Source organism: Caretta caretta, chromosome 2 (assembly GCF_965140235.1).
Source record: "Caretta caretta isolate rCarCar2 chromosome 2, rCarCar1.hap1, whole genome shotgun sequence".
Taxonomy (NCBI): domain Eukaryota; kingdom Metazoa; phylum Chordata; order Testudines; family Cheloniidae; genus Caretta; species Caretta caretta.
This window is the reverse complement of record NC_134207.1, coordinates 142,859,218-142,877,224: the sequence shown is the minus strand read 5'-3', so window position 1 is coordinate 142,877,224 and position 18,007 is coordinate 142,859,218. Positions and strand designations below refer to the sequence as shown.

Sequence of the window (18,007 nt, the reverse complement as noted above, 5' to 3'; positions counted from 1 at the left end):
GGGTCCAAGCTGCAGGATGGATGGGGCCAGGATTGGAAATAGGAAGAGATGATGGCAGCCCCTGAATATATGGAATTGTATATGGAACTCTGTACAATTTTATCTGCCAGGTACTTCCAAATATGTAAGAATAAAGTTGCAGCCTAATTAAAATCACCTCCAGTGTCTCCTGTCCTTCTACCATAGCAGGACAAATGAAATCAACAAGACACATTACAATAAAGATAAGTGCAAAGCACTGTACTTAGGAAGGAAAAAAATAAATACACAAATATGAAATGGGGAATAAATAACTGGTTAAGCAGTAGTACTGCTGAAAAGGATCAGGGGTTTATAGTGGATCACAAATTGAATAGGAGTCAACCATGTGATGCAGCTGCAAAAAAGGCGAATATCATTCTGGGGTGTATTAACAGGAGTGTCGTATGTAAGGCATGGGAGGTAACTGTCCCTCTCTACTTAGCACTGGTGAGGCCTCAGTTGCAATACAGTATCCAATTCTAGGTGTCACACTTTAAGAAATATATGGACATATTGGAAGGAGCCTAGAAGAGAGCAACAAAAATGATTTTAAAAGGTTTAGGAAACATGACTTACGAGGAAGGTTAAAAAACTGGACATGTTTAATCCTGAGAAAAGAAGACTGAGTGTGGCCCTGATCATAGTCTTCAAATACGTTAAGGGCTGTTATAAAGAGGACAGTGCTCAGTTGTTCTCCATGGTAGAAAAAGAAGAAATGGGCTTAATGTGCAGCAAGGGAGATTTAGGTTTGATATTAGGAAAAACTTTCTAATTACAAAGATAGTGAAACTCTGAAATAAGCTTCCAAGGGAGGCTGGAGGTTTTTTTAAGAACAGGTCAGACAAACACCTGTTAGGGATGGTCTACATATACTTTGTCCTGCCTTAGTGCAGAGGTCTGGACTAAATGACCTCTCAAGGTCCCTTGCAGCCCTACATGTATGTGATTCTATATTTAATTGTTTGGGGGTCTCTTAGAGATAAAACTACTAGTTTTACTGAAACAGTTAAACCAAAGAGCTGTCTAACGTAAGCATGCAGTAGCTGAACTGGGTAGGAACTGTTTGAATATACTAGACTATGCTATCGTTTTACAACACTTTAAGAATGACACTGGTGAGGGGAATCAGATTGCAAATCCCAGTAACATAATCTTATTGGGTCAATTCTAAGATCTGACAAAGCACCTCATAACATTCTTCCTAACTCATGTAATTTCCCAAGGCTATCTGGGGTATGCAATTTTTATTTGAGACCATGAACAAATTATTTTAAATCCAAAATACTGCTCAGCCTTATGAATCATATAATGTTAGTACACGATTATCAAGAAAGATCTATATGGAAAAATTACAGATTACATTCTAACTTCTCTGCACCAGTCACAGAAGTTTAAACACCGATCTGTGTCATACATTTTCCTTTGTGCCTGTCACCACTGGAAGAAAAATATTCTGAAAGACTTTGCAGAATTTAAGACTGCTTGGTTAATTCGTAAAGATGAGTCAAGGAAAGAGAAGAAACCCTTTGAAAGTGTTCAATCTGCTTGCAAAAGTGAAATTTCACTTGTGGCATAAATGTCAAAAGTAACAGAGTAAGGACATATGAAAAAAACAAAACAAAAATATTATAAATTACCTTTTATTATGTTTTGAACAGGCCTTCTGGTGGTCTAACAAAAAGGTAACGGTCAATGAATGACAAACTTCACAATTATCAAGTTTATCCTCTGAACTTAGGAAACTTAAAAATTGGTCCAATATGCGAGGACCCATATTCCTCTTCTACTTTTACAGAATTCTGACTAGAACAAAGTGAGCATATTTTTCTCCTAGTTTGCAACAAACAAAATAAATATGCCTATGACAAATCCCCATCTGTAACAACTTTCCTTTAGGAGGTCTCTCATCTAGCTCATGTTGTATAACAGCATCCTCTAACTTGCAAACATGAATTTCTCTCAGTAAAATAAAAACAATACAGCTATAAATACACACTCATGAATCAAAATGTTTGCAAAACATGCAAGTATTTGTTGATGGGAAGGCATAGAAGCGACTCACCACATTACAGCCAGGGCAGTCAGGGCCATTCTCACACATCCTGCGACGAGCCTGAATCCCTCCCCCACATTGGGTAGTGCAACGTTCCCACGGACCCCAGCCTGTCCAAAACATATGTGGAGGGCACAGCAAGTGCTCATTGCAGTATCTGTGACAAGGGAAAGCAAGAGGGAAAAGAAACTATTTAGTACAACAAAAGGTCTCCAACTTCTACATTTTCCATTATTTAGAAAGATGTTTGCATATGGAAATGTTTTACACTGATGGCCTTATATTTATTTGTTGAACCCTTTTTTAAAAAAAAAAAAAAGTCACAAGTATATATAGTATATAACCATTAATGGAATTGTATTTTATAATACTGTGGGTGTAGCATTTTCTTCATTGTCTAATCTCTTTCTACAATCTATTTAATGTACCTACTCTATTGTACTGGTAGCATATTATTTACCATAGTAGTTAGATCAATCACTACTTTTGTAGAAGTAACATACACAGATATCTGAGGGTAGAATTTGGTTCATGGATTAGGTAAGTAGACGTCTATGCTGGCATTACTTTTCTAGAAGAAGCAAGCTTTCTTTTTCCAATTCAAATATAGCTGAGTTTGCTTTTCAACTGTCCCAGTGTAGTTAATGTTATAGATAAAATAAGAGATAAAACATGATTCTAAGCATAGGAATACTATGGTGTTTTGATTATGTTATTGCTTTTACCTCTAAAGTGTGTTTCTAATCATTGTAACCTAGTTAGGTTTTCCCAGTGGGCTACAAACAACCCGAATCAGAAGACCAGATAGCTATCTAAAGGGAGAAGCCAAATTCTACTCCATGGATTTTGTCCGGCCTGAACAAAATCATACAGGACACAATTTCCTTCCTCACTTCCTTCCTACTGTTGATGTACTGGTTATCTACTATCTATTTTCCCTTTACCCACTCAACAAGTTTCTATCCATTTATACTGTCCTGCCATGAAAATTAACATTAATATTTCGATCTCATTTTTTTTATACTTGAATACAAATAGTGATGTTACAAATCTACTGTTGTCTTCAATAGCATCAGTGGCAGTGACCTTTCTTTCACAAATCCCTAAACACCTCAACCTATAATTCTTTATTACTAAAATATTGGGGATTGTCAAGATGAATAGTTAGTGCATGGCAAGCTGGGGTGTAAATCTACGGTGCACTAGTTTGGCCACACAGACTAGCTGTCTGTGTAGACCTTGCTACTGTGCACTAATAGTTCCCTAGTTCGCAATGGCCTACTCTCATTTCAAAGTGGAACAGATCAAAAAGCACTAGGTACCTTTTAGTGCACAGTTGCAGGATCCACACAGGAAGTTAGTAAGTGGCAAGCTAGTATACTGTAGGTTTACACCCCAGCGTGCTGCGCACTAATTGTTTACCTAGACAAGCCCTCTGAATGTTTAGAACCAATTGCTCTGTGTATGTATGTATGTATGTATGTGTTTGTACTGCACATGTAGATGTAGGTTTATCTTAAATGTGGGATTCTGCTTCAGAGAGTAAAGTTTGCTTTCTGGCCAGTGCAACACCACTGAAACTAACAAGGTTGCATGCGAAAAATGAGACCAAAATCTGGTTTTATGTGTACGTAGAGCAGGGCAAACTATTCACAGCACATAATGCATTTGATTAATTGAGACTTCTTCCCCCCCCCCCCCGCTTCTCTGAGAATTATCTGAGAAAAACTCCTATTTGTATGTATTTGCTAAATCAAATTATCAAGAAATGGGTTGTCCAAACATATTTCAGCCTGTGTACTGTTTATAAACTATTCACCTATTTCTTTGAATATTCACTATTAGTAATTTACTGTTCACACTGTAATTGGTCACCTAAGTCACATCATGGGGTTCTGCTCTGATAGCTTCCAAACCTTCAGAATGTTCACAATGGATTTACAAACATTCTCTGTGCGAAAACAGTCACACACGCACATTTGCATGCATGTTTGTGACACTCTTCTCTGTGATCAATTGTTGAACAAAAGTTTGCTAATATGAATGTTCATGAGAATAGAGTAAAAGGGATCACATATGATGACAGAAGAAATTTCATACTTTTATTATTCAAAGCAACGTGCACGCATTTTTTGCAGTATTCCACCTGCTCTTAGTAGAGTGATTGTAATGAAGTTTGAGACACAGACATACAATAAAATGAATCTTTGACATGAAGCCAAGAAGTTATAGGTTCATGTCACATAAAATGTGTTATAAATGAAGTGCCTTTTTTTTTTTAATACCAAGTCCCATTTTCAAATGTCAACTTGTCATGTTTCTTGCTCTCTCTCAAGTAAGCACAGGGGAGAAACAAGACTTTACCAAATTAACTTTGTAGCTGATACTCGAAGTATTTGAAAGGTTAGGAATGCTGGAATTCTGCTAGTCAAGTCCAGTTAAAGATATATCTGAAGCTACAAAAATCACAAAGTACTTATACAATCTGCTTAACTTTTAATAAAGCAAAATCAGCCACAGAGCTGGGTTTGCATTTTTCTCCCCTTCTGAAAATATCAGAGCACACAAGTCTTAGATTCACCTCAGCCAGCCAAGCTCCAAAATCATCAGATATGTTTTTATATTTAAAGATCAATTACAGGGGCAAATCTGGGAACTGTGTTGTAGCAAGAGGTTTTGAGCCACGTTTTATTAAGCCTCTTTCCGGCTGCATTTCAAGTTAGCCAGTAACTTCTTATTGCCTTTTGCACACACTCTCTCTCCCTTTTAATTTTTTTCCCAGGACCCAGAGGGCTTACACTATACAGTAATTCAGCAAAACAAGCAATGTAAGAAACTAAGATCTGTGTAACTGCTGCCCTCAGCACAGACTGTCTACAGCAGTGACGAGGGCAGAAGGGAGAATGGCACACATACACATACACACAAAGGAAAATTCCTTCCCGACCCCAAATATGGCAATCAGCTAAACCCTGAGCATATGGTCAAGACTCACCAGCCAGACACCCAGGAAAGAATTCTCTGTAGTAACTCAGATCCCCCTCTCTAGAGTCCCATCAGAGGTGACTCGGCATATTTACCGCTAATAGTGAAAGCTCGATTAATTGCCAAAATTAGGCTATCCCATCATACCATCCCCTCCATAAACTTATCAAGCTTAGTCTTGAAGCCAGATATGTCTCTTAACTCCACTGCTCCCCTTGGAAGGCTATTCCAGAACTTAACTCCTCTGATGGTTAGAAATCTTCATCTAATTTCAAGTCTAAACTTTCTGATGGCCAGTTTCTATCCATTTGTTCTTGTGTCCACACTGGTACAGAGCTTAAATAATTCCTCTCCCTCCCTGATATTTATCACTCTGATATATGTATAGAGAGCAATCATATCTCCCCTCAGCCTTCTTTTGGTTAGACTAAACAAGCCAAGCTCTTTGAGACTCCTTTCATAAGACAGGTTTTCCATTCCTCGGATCATCCTAGTAGACCTTCTCTGTCCCAGTTTGAATTCATCCTTCTTAAACATGGGAGACCAGAACTGCACACAATATTCCAGGTGAGGTCTCACCAGTGCCTTGTATAACGGTACTAACACCTCCTTATTTCTACTGGAAATACCTTGCCTGATGTATCCCAAGACTGCATTAGCTTTTTTGACGGCCATATCACATTGGCGGCTCATAGTGATCCTGTGATCAACCAATACTCTGAGGTCCTTCTCCTCCTCTGTTACTTCCAACTGATGTGTTCCCAATTTATAACAAAAATTCTTGTTATTAATCCCTAAATGCATGACCTTGCACTTTCATTATTAAATTTCATCCTTTAGTATTACTCCAGTTTACAAGGTCATCCAGATCTTCCTGTATGATATCCCGGTCCCTCTCTGTATTGGCAATACCTCCCAGCTTCATGTCATCCGCAAACTTTATTTGCACATTCCCACTTTTTGTGCCAAGGTCAGAAATAAAAAGATTAAATAAGATTGGTCCCAAAACCGATCCCTGAGGAACTCCACTAGTAACCTCCTTCCAGCCTGACAGTTCACCTTTCAGTATGACCCGTTGCAGTCTCCCCTTTAACCAGTTCCTTATCCACCTTTCAAATTTCATATTGATCCCCTTCTTTTCCAATTTACCTAATAAATCAGAATCTCCTTGCTGTTGTTCTGGAAGCCGGAAAAAAAGTTACTCTTTCTTTGTAAATTGTTAGTTGTGAATTATTGGCTCAGCACTCCTAAACATCTGGGCCTAATTTAACAATGCATTATTCCAGTTTTATGCAGGTGTAACTCAGTTGGTACTGGAGTTAAGTGGTAAATCCAGCCCATTATATCCACTGGTTCTCCTGTGTTCACTCTTTTGCCAGCTCAACAAATTCTAAGATACAAGGAAAGCAGTTTTATTTTTACAAAATCTAACGCTGGTTTGTCCTTAGTATACTTTGCTCTTTAAGATGCATTATAGCTCTAAAATGATTTCCTCAATTACTTTTCCTGGTACCAAGGTGGTCCTGGGGAATGAAGTGAGGTTGTACTTCAGTCGTCTGGAAAAGTAGCTCTACAAATGATTTTGTTATACTTTTTCTTAAGGTTTCAGAGTGGTAGCCGTGTTAATCTGTATCAGCAAAAACAACAAGGAGTCCTTGTGGTACCTTAGAGACTAAGAAATTTATTTGAGCATAAGCCCACGAAAGCTTATGTCCAAATAAATTTGTTAGTCTCTAGGGTGCCACAAGGACTCCTTGTTGTTTTTACTTTTTTTTAAAGTAACTCAACTACTTCAATCTTTTGAACCTTCAGAGCACTTCAATACCACCATCTGGACCTTGTAATTTAATATTATTTATTTTCTGAAGTATTCCATATATCATTGCCCTTTTTACAATGTGCTTTTCTAGAGTACCCACTGTCTCAATAGTGAGCATTTAATTTCTGATTCACTGAAATAATTTCTTATTTTCTATACTGTGACAGGGTTTATTGACCACTCACTGGGCCAGTGGGGCTGACCAATCATTGTGGGCTCAGGAGACCACGCCCCCTCTCCCTCGCTGTGTGTGCTCCAGGTGGAAGGGACAGATAAAAGGAGTCAACTCAGCTCAGTAGCAACTGGCTGAGGAGGAGAAAGGACGTGTGCTGCAAGTTCCTGCAGAGGAACCATCGAATCTTCAGACTACTGAGGCCATGGACCTGGACAACGCTGTGGAGGAACAGCCAGCTGCAGAAACTGATGGGAACGCCAAGCCACTGCCAGCCAAGGAGATGCCCAAGATGGGCTTTATGGTAGGAAGAGGCAATGTGTTGAGGGTGCATGCAGGGTCAAGTGCCCTTCCCCGCCCCCAGCAGCCTTCCCAGGTGGGGAATGGAAGGGGCGGGGCCAGAACCTCTTCCAGCCACGCTGGGATGCTGCCCGGTACAGCGCAGCAGCTGCCTGGAAGAGCAACTGGCGGCGGCAGCAGTGGGCTATCCCCCGTTCAGGGCTTGGCTTCCAGGGACAGCAGCCAAGCGAGCTGGTGCCTCCTCCCCACAGCATGCTCGGCCACTGTCCCTGGAAGTCAAGCCTGCGCAGGGAGTGGGCTGCCACTGCCGCCCCTCCCCAGCCAGGCTCTCTCTGAGGTAGCTGGCTACGCTGCACAGATTAGCAACCAGGAGCGGCTCCATCCCACTGCCCGCCCGGGCCTGGTTTCCAGGGAAAGCAGCTGAACATGCTGCAAGGGGAGGGTCACAAGTTGGTGCAGCGGGAGGATAGAACCCCTCTCCCCCATGTGGGTAATGTGGGGTGGGGAGGGGATATGGAGAGCGAGGGGGGAGGAGACACGTGGGGAGGTGACTTGTCCTCCCCTTTAGGGAGGCACGTCATCTACTAGGGAACATGTTATGAGCAAATGCCTCTATCCTTAATAGGGAGTTTACCAGCTTCACAGGGCCCTGGGTCAGAACCCGGTGCAGTAGGGTGGGTCTGGGTTCCCCTACCACTGCCCTGCACTTGCCACTATATGTGACTACCAGGGACTCTTGATATAGACTGTTTGCTGTCACGCCCCAGGGGTTACAGACTATTTGTTTACTCCTCCCCGCCCAGGGGATTAGGGCCCCCAAACTGCTATTGATTGTCCCAGCCAGGAGTCCCAGAGGCCATAGACTGATTGTTTTCTCTGCCCTGCCCATGGGTCCAGAGTTCCTGATTGTGATAGCTTGACTGAGCAGAGATTCTCGATGACTCTGTGATGAGGTGTATCAACCCTGAACTGCGTAAATGAGGGCGGCCCATGCTGGACATGCCGAGCCCCCATGATATATACCTATTACTATTTGTTCTTTAAAATGTCTATTTATCCTTTAATCCATGTGACAATTAGAATACAAAAAATGACACAATACTTAACCAAAACTCACCCTGTGGATTTTACTCAAATCTCAACTCCTTTTTAGTATAAACTCACTCAGATTTTCTTTTGCGCTGTACTGACCAGTCATCTCAACAAAACTGATAACTGGTGTTCAGGCTGGCAGAGAGCTATGAGATTTTAGTTAAAGTTCCATATTTGCTGGGGGCAGCTTTTTATTTGGATAACCTATCTGCCGAGAGTATATTACAGCATATAAAAATCTTGGCCTTTTGACCAAAGAATGGTAAATATGCATTGCTCTGAAATAGCCAGAAGTGTGCACATTTTCTAGGACACTCGCCCTCTTAATTTTGTGTTACATGGGCAGATTCCTAGAATTTCTATGAAAAAAGCAGTGTGGTGTGCAACATTGGTCCACTGGAATGACTTGCTAACCTAATTTTTCTCATTATCTACATCACTGGAAAGATGCAGATTCAGTGAAAAAAATTCAGTTTTCCCTTGCTTCTGTGAGTGTACCTTACAGGAACACTAATGCAAATTTTAAGTGTGCATCCAAGAAAAAATAGATCCTTATACATTTTTTGGAACTGATGGCTCATGCACTCAGAATTTTAAACACTATTACATGATTGTATCGCAGCTTGCTATTTCTTCTGAAGCTGACAGGATGCCCCTGGAAACAAGATAATACATGTCAATGCAGTAGTCTGTCTAAATATATATACAAAATGAATGTTTCATTTCTTTGTTGGGATTCATGGAAGGTAATAATAAATTGGAGTCTCTTAGATGTGTGAATGATGGAATCAAAAGACCAAACTACATTTTGAGGTAGTATGACAAAACATCTAGTACTGGGGGAAGCAACGAACTGTGAAATAAAAGACCAAGTTAAAAGCTGACTTGAAGTGTTTAACCCAGGAACCTATCCTTGCAACAAAGCCTGTTGCCAACTGTGTCCACATATCTATTCAGGGGACATCATCATAGGGCCTAATCACATCAGCCACACTATCAGAGGCTCGTTCACCTGCACATCCACCAATATGATATATGCAATCATGTGCCAGCAATGCCCCTCTGCCATGTACATTGGTCAAACTGGACAGTCTCTATGTAAAAGAATAAATGGACACAAATCATATGTCAAGAATTATAACATTCATAAACCAGTCGGAGAACACTTTAATCTCTCTGAAAAAAGAAAAGGAGTTCTTGTGGCACCTTAGAGACTAACCAATTTATTTGAGCATGAGCTTTCGTGAGCTACAGCTCACTTCATCAGATGTATACCGTGGAAACTGCAGCAGACTTTATATACACACAGAGAATATGAAACAATACCTCCTCCCACCCCACTGTCCTGCTGGTAATAGCTTATCTAAAGTGATCAACAGGTGGGCCATTTCCAGCACAAATCCAGGTTTTCTCACCCTCCACCCCCCCACACAAATTCACTCTCCTGCTGGTGCTAGCCCATCCAAAGTGACAACTCTTTACATAATCAAGTCGGGCTATTTCCTGCATAGATCCAGGTTTTCTCACATCCCCCCCACCCCCATACACACACAAACTCACTCTCCTGCTGGTAATAGCTCATCTAAACTGACCACTCTCCAAGTTTAAATCCAAGTTAAACCAGAACATCTGGGGGGGGGGCTCGATTTCTGACCCAAAATTGGCAATTCTTCAACAAAAAGACTTCAAAAACAGACTCCAACGAGAGACTGCTGAATTAGAATTCATTTGCAAATTGGATACAATTAACTTAAGCTTGAATAGAGACTGGGAGTGGTTGAGTCATTACACAAAGTAAAACTATTTCCCCTTGTTTATTCCCACTCCCCCCACACACACTTTTCCTCAGACATTCTTGTTAACTGCTGGAAATGGCCCACCTTGATTATCACTACAAAGGGTTTTCTCCCCCCCACACTCTCCTGCTGGTAATAGCTCATCTTAAGTGATCACTCTCCTTACAGTGTGCATGATAAACATCCATTTTTTCATGTTCTGTGTGTATATAAATCTCCTCACTGTATTTTCCACTGAATGCATCCGATGAAGTGAGCTGTAGCTCACGAAAGCTTATGCTCAAATAAATTGGTTAGTCTCTAAGGTGCCACTAGTACTCCTTTTCTTTTTGTGAATACAGACTAACATGGCTGCTACTCTGAAACCTGTTTAGAGGTTAATATACACACAAAAAGAAAAAGAGTACTTGTGGCACCTTAGAGACTAACCAATTTATTTGAGCATAAGCTTTCGTGAGCTACAGCTCACTTCATTGGATGCTCAAATAAATTGGTTAGTCTCTAAGGTGCCACAAGTACTCCTTTTCTTTTTGCGAATACAGACTAACACGGCAGTTACTCTGAAACCTATACACACAAACAATTTCAGCTTTACTTACTAAAGAACATATTTGATTCCAGTATGGTGTATATTTATTAGATACAAACAAAACCATTAAAACTTTCCCACTTGCTGTATTGATGCTTAATTTTATTTAAGATATAAAAATTGAACTTAGTCCACCAGTAATGCAGTGCTGTGATCTAACAACACTTTACTGCAGATTTTGAGTCTGGTCAACTTGCAATTCAATCACATTACAATCAATTTTCAGAGTCTGAAGGGATAGTAGAGAGGAGTGCCTCAACACAATCAGCTGAGTAGTACTGCTGGGAGCTCAGTCAGTTCGGGAAGGACTCAGATAAGTGAAAACTGAATGCACTGCTGAAGTCCATGTCCTTGTTAATAGTAATTGTAGTAAGAGATTGTACTGGGAATTTTTTTAAAAAAGGAAGAGAAAGCAGGTAAAAGAGAAAAATGTAACATGAAAACCTGAATGGAAAAAATTAAAACAGGCAGTGGAGAAAAGTTAACTCACCTCTCCTCACGGTTCTGTCCCACACACACGCGGCCCCCGTGCCGAGGAGTTGGATTGCTGCATGAACGCTGGCGGACTTGAAAACCAATTCCACAGGTGGTACTGCAGGGTGACCAGGAAGTCCATGGAGTCCAGCCCCCATTTCTAGTAGAATAATAAGCCTTGGCTCTGTCATCTGTTATAATATACAGTGAGCAGCTACATGGGTGTAACTGAGAACAGAATTTGGCCCATTAATATTTGCAGAGATAGTTAATTCTGTATGGAGTTAAACTTCCAGAAGAACACTTGGTGGAAAAAAGAAGTTCCTCTGATACTTGTTTTTCCCATTGTTTCTACCTGGTCTATATGATATGTTGCTGCTAAAATAGGCCCAATGACCAAACAAATATAAAACCCACAAAGTCCTATGGGCAATCTGACATTCTCCTACATTATTTCAGAATCCAAAACACAAACAACAGAAATTGGAATTCAATTTTCCTCAGTTAATTTATTCTGGATACATTTAATATTTAAATGCCCACATTAACTTTTTGGAGATAATTTTGAATTACATATTGCTCAAGTAGGTTAAAGCAGCAGTTCTCAAGCTGTGGGTCAGGACCCCAAAGTGGGCAGCAACCCTATTTTAATGGGGTTTCCAGGGTTAACCTTAGACTTGCTGGGGCCAGGGGCTGAAGCCAAAGGCGGAGCCCCACCGCCCGGGGCCAAAGCCCAGGGGTTTCAGCCTTGGGCGACAGGACTCAGTTTACAGGCATTGCATCTGGGGCTGAAGCCCTTGATCTTTGGCTTTACTTCCCCCCCCAACCTGCCCGAGGAAATGTGGCTCAGGTGGTGGGGCTGGGGCAGGCTCAGGCTTCGGTCCCCTTTCCTGGGGTCATGTAGTAATTTTCGTTGTCAGAAGGGGGCTGCGGTGCAATGAAGTTTGAGAACTGCTCAGTTAGACAGTCCACATTATTTATAGCATGTCTTTTAAGGAAGATTTAAAACTTCAAGTTCATGCCCTTCCTCTGCTGTTTAAAAAATAAGAGAAAAAGATAATTTTAAACAACAAAAAGAAAAAAAATCAAGTTCCAGAAGAAGTAAGATTTCAAGAAGAGACAATTACATGAGCTCACAATTCCACAAAATCCTCAAAGAAGATAACAATACCTTATGGGTAAGAGTACCAAAAGGTGCTGATAGAGCTAACAGAATCAATACGGATTTCTAATACTTGTAAACCCCTAGAAGGCACAGTCATGTTCCCATTAAAGTCAGTGGCTAACTCCTATGACTTCAATATGAACAGTATCATGACAAATGTCTGGAAAGAAATTTTAAACCCTAAAGAAATCAATGCATTATAGTATCCCACTGGGTTTTTTCACACCTGAAAATTGCTGTAAAGATAAGAAATTCAACAAAAATCAAACTCAACAATGTTATGATCTTGAGATTTCATTATAAACATTTAAAAAGAATACTAAGGTTAATATAATACAAATTGTTTTACTCTATTGGGAAATGATTCAAAAATTAAAAAGCTCAACTGGTTCAATTCTACAACAGGATAAAAATGTTGAACTTGTCAGATCATTTCAATAGTTGGCCAAAAAAGTGCAGTTTTAACTTTTACTAATGGTTTATTGCTATGTGAGCACTGCATGAATCTTCCCTTGTTTTAATGGACCCAGAATTTTAACACTACAGAAAATGACTGCCTGAAAAATATCATAGTTAACAACTACTGACTTTGAACAGCAAAACAGGGTTGATTACTGTAAGGATTAGTATGAATGGCATGATTTTCAGATGTATTAAAATCAATAGGAGCTTTGGGTGCCCAGTACAGTACCTCTGAAAATCAATTATTAGTATGAGTGGTTATGCAAATGAGATGATGTAATGTTAGCAGGAGTGACTATGATAATATCTCTGGTGAGCCTCCGAGTATTTCTCTATTCCCATCTAAGCCTTCAGGCCCAGATTTTTAGAGGTGTTTAGGCATTGCTGCACTCAGTGCTGCAATGCCCATTTGATTTAGGAGCCTGTCACATTTTAGAAAGGATTTAGGCATTGAGAAGTCCAAATCCCATCGACTATCTAAGTGCCTAAATCCCTTTAAAAATTTAGGCTTCTCAATCAGTGAGACGTTGCAGAAGTGAGTGCAGCAATGCCTAAACACCTCTAAATAAATACCTCTAAAATTCTAGCCCTCCAAGTCCACACTTCAGCAACAACAGATACCTAATAACTCTTGTTCAACTGTTTAGCTTCATATAGTATCCTTATCCTCTCTCCTTCTCACAATTCTCTACTCTACAGTCAATTGTAAGCACCGTATTGATTTTTCTTAACTATTTACACTCATTCATTATTGCATCTTGTATCAGCTGGAATCATTTTGTCTACCGTTACATGCCGGATAACATCTGTTGTGATTCATGCAAAAATATCATGATTCGGAAGTTAAAGTATTTGCTACTGGCGTAGCATAAGTAATGGACTAGAGAAAGTAATAAAAGAAGGAACTGCTGGAAATGAACAGAACAGACCACTGAACAAGTTTTAACTTGGGAGTTAGGTGTAAAAAAAGTTTGAAACATGAGCTCCAGATCAAATTAGACCCACTTCCTTCACTATCACCAGTTGTCAGCACAAGTCTGCTAATCCTACACCCTCTAACTTGGCCAAGACTGTTGAGAACAAACACTTTGTTTCTAAGCTTAGATTGAAAAATGATCTGCTCTAGTATTCTGTGTATGGGGTCAGGTGAGTGGTGTGGGATGGAAAAGTGGGTGCAAGACCAGACTTGGTTGGCCATAGACCAGGATATTATGCTATCAGCACAGGCTACGGTGGACCTGCCTCCTCTCCAGTGCAGAGAGACAAGGACCCTTCTTTTGCTCCCCATCCCTAGTGCATGTATTCACAAACCCTGAGAGCTGGTCCAACGGAGGTGGTGCTAAAGGGTTGTGACTCCCGGGACTTGGCACTCAAAATGTGTTCTTTCTGATCACTGGGCCAGAACTAATGTTTAAAAAAAGCTGGTCCTGCCAAAGTATCTCTGGCCCCAATAAATTACTAAACTCTGGGGCTTTAAATTGTCGGTGTCAGCAAATGCATTGCTTTTTTCCCCCTACATTTCTGTTGTTAATATTAATTGTGGTCAACTTAATTAGTTTCACAAAACTTGAAGTTAATTTTTCCCACTTGGCCAGTTCTTTCTCCCAGCAAAGTCTGAGAGGCTACTTATGTCCTATGGTGCTGTGGCTATCATCATAAGCAGTTTCATATTCAAGAAGCAATAGGAAGGCTGTGGACAAGGTTTAAAAGAAATATTACTTAAAATGTGCTTTATTTTTAATATTTTAAAAAAGATATCCTATAGGATCTCTTTGGGTCTTGCGATTGTCTGACGTACCTGGAGCAGTTGGCAATTTCCATACTTGGTCCTTCGCACTGCCAGCCTCCACACTGAGGAGCTGGACTGTCACACAAGCGAGTTCTGCAGAGGCAGGAGCCAACACTAGTACCATCAGTGTGGGTGCAGGGTTTCCACTGAGACCACATTCCAAAATTCCCATCCACAGTCAAATTCCTGGTCTAGAAGATATAAAAGCAGAAAGTCAAGGCTTACGGTAAGACAGCAGAGAACTGATCAGAGGTCCCTTCTGATGTAACTTTTTAATTGCACAACATAGTGAAGTCTGAACTTCAGCTATTCAAAATTTAGAGCCACCACAGGAATCATTCTCAAAAGGATCACACCCTTTTAGACCATAAATCCTTTAGAGCAGGAATTCTCTTTTTTGTGTTTGTACCGTGCCCGGAAAAATGGAGCCTTTGGACACTATAAATAATAATCAATCATCATCACCCCTAAATACAACCAATATCACTGGCTCCTCTGGAAAGAATTCCTACAGAAATTCAACAGGAATTAGAGCTCCATTCTCTTAATCATCTTCTGCCTGAAATTATTTCCCATTTTTCCCAAACTCTGCTGTCATCTGGTCTAAGACACTATTGCAAAATAGAATATGCAAGAATGTTTGCAGAAATATGACTTTAGATTGAAAGGAGGAAGCAGTAGAAGATAACGGTCAAGGGATAGATTCTAGTTAAGTCTATGCTAAATCTTAATGATTAGTAGTTTTCTTTGTTATTTATAAAAACACATTTTAATAAAAGAACCATCACTAAAATTCCACTCCCTGGGGAAGCAGAATGTGATTTTAAATATATACATTATCTATGAGGGAAACTGCATAGACTGTCGGTCCTTCATCAGTTGGGACTGAGCCAATCACAACACATCTTCCAATCTTCTCTCGCTCTGGCCATCCTTCGCCATGCTTGTCCATATCTCCTTGTTAGGAAATCATCCCACCTCTTTGGAGGCTGATCGCATGGCTGTTTCTGTTCTCGCGGACACCACTCGGCTATAGCTGTGGTCCATCTGTTGTCGCTGAGTCGGGCCACATGTCCAGCCCACCACATTTGCTGAGCCTGCTTTCAACAACGTCTCACACTCCAGACTGCTGCCTAATTATTTCGTTGAGGATATGATCGTGGAGCGAAATGCCCAAAAATGTTCGTTCCATCGCCCTCTGTGTGACAGACCGTTGATGTTCTTCAATCTTTGTCAGAGACCATGTTTCGCTGCCATATAACGTCACTGGAAGTACAGTCGAGTTAAAAAGATTTGCACAAGTTGTTTTGCTGATCTTTCCTTGGAGGATGTCCTTGATGTCACTGAATGCGCACCATCCAGCTTTTTTTTCTGCACAACAGTTCACCTTTCTGATCATGGTGCATGCTGACTTCCTGGCCCAAATAAACGCTGAAGGAAGACTTTGAGAAATTTCGAACTGAAAAGCTCCTAAAGGCTGCTGAAGATCGTAAAAGTCTCAAAAAATGCAAACGGGAACTGGCGTTGTACAGGTCATTATTATCAGCTTTGAAGAACAGGGACGGAGAATCAGTAACCAATCGAACAGAGATGGAGGCAATCAGCAGGGATTTCTATACCCAGCTGTTTGCATCCCATATAGACGTCCCAATGCCATCACTTCAACAAACCGATGAACACATACTCCCGGTTCTCATCAGCGAAGTCCATCACGTAGTCCATCAAATGAAAGAGGGGAAGGCTCCAGGCAAGGATGGTCTGACAGCAGAAGTGCTTAAGGCGGGAGGTCAGGAACTTTGGAAAGCTCTTGCCCAAAGGTTCAGCCGCTACCTGGAAATCCAGAAGATACCATCCAGTTGGAAAGAGTCCAATACCATCTTGCTGCATAAGGAAGGTGATTGAGAAAATCTAAAGAACTATCACCTGATCTGCCTGCTTTCGTATATCTATAAGTTGTTCACTAAAATACTAACAAATAGACTGTCGCAAAACCTGGATGAACAGCAACCGGCTTTCGAAGGAATTACAGCACGATAGACCACATCTTCACTCTAAACCAACTACTAGAGTGTTCAAGGGAATAGAAGTTCCCTTTGTGCACTGCCTTCGTAGACTACAAGAAGGCGTTCAACAGCACAGAGACTAACACCGTTCTTGAAGCTCTTTCAGAACAGGGCACCGGCACAAAATATATCACATTACTAAAGGAAGCGAACTCTGGCTGCAGCACGGACATATCGTTGTTCGATACTCCCCTCCAAATCCCCATCTAGAAAGGTGTGAAACAAGGAGATACAGTTTCATCAAAATTATTCACAGCCTGTCTTGAATTGTTTTTTTGACAAGCAGACTTGAAAGGCAGGATTAATATAAACGGCAAGCGGCTAAACCATCTCAGGTTCACAGATGATATAGTGCTGATAGCCGAAAATACAGGCCAGCTTGAGAGAATGCTTAAAGAACTGAAAGCGAAAAGTAGTCAAGTTGGATTAAAAATGAACCGGTCGAAAATGAAATACATTAGATCAGATGTTCTGGCAAGAACACAAATAATTCTTGGAGGAGAGCAGATCCAAAAGGCTGATAAATGGGGAAAACACAGCTGTAAAAAACAATAAAAATGAAAAAGCATAAAACTTTATTTTTAGGACCTTTGCCTGTTCCCTTAAAGTTTATTCCCGCTGTCTCCACCTGGAGGAGGATCAGGCTCTTTTATGGTGTTGAATAATTCTTCCAAAACGCAGTTTAAAAGCTATGTGAATAAGATATGTATAATTATATATTCACCCAGGAATTGTCTAATTAAAAGAAACAGTGCTAACTCTAGATTTCAGACTGCATTGCTACTGGACCCTTTCATGAAATTGGTGATGGATATCAGGAATTTAGCTCTCTAGATGAAGTCACTCTTTAGTAGAGAATGATTAAACGATTAGAAAACTTGCATTATAGATTCAAGAAACCAACTTTTTGTTCTGTTTGTACAACACCTAGCATACTGGGATCCTGGGCTAGGAGTAGGGCCCCATACGGCTACAGCAATACAAATAAATAATAAGGATATAGCTAAATAGTACATAGATCTTCCCCCACCCAACAAATGTCGGGGGGGATAGCCTGAAGCAGTTAGGCATGTTTTAAGTGGGGAAACAGGGAGGGAAAGTACCAGTACCTAACATCTGTTTCTACACTGAACTAAAAACAAAACTGGCAGAACTGCTATGAATCACAGAGAAAGGTGACTCTCTTGGCTACCTGGCTCAAACAATGGACATCACTTACTTCTAAAT

The 18,007-nt window shown here is 40.6% G+C and overlaps 1 protein-coding gene across 1 annotated transcript in view; it reads right to left on the bottom strand.

Annotated features, from left to right (window-relative positions):
- The window catches only part of SEMA5A (semaphorin 5A), a 657,104-nt gene that overhangs the window by 152,783 nt on the left and 486,314 nt on the right, over nucleotides 1-18,007 (bottom strand). Inside the window, exons 13-15 of the mRNA XM_048839567.2 lie at nucleotides 14,727-14,908; nucleotides 11,318-11,461; nucleotides 2,084-2,231 (exon numbers count right to left, since the gene is read on the bottom strand). Of these exons, the coding sequence (XP_048695524.2) occupies nucleotides 2,084-2,231; nucleotides 11,318-11,461; nucleotides 14,727-14,908 (474 nt within the window). The remainder of the gene's footprint in view (nucleotides 1-2,083; nucleotides 2,232-11,317; nucleotides 11,462-14,726; nucleotides 14,909-18,007) is intronic.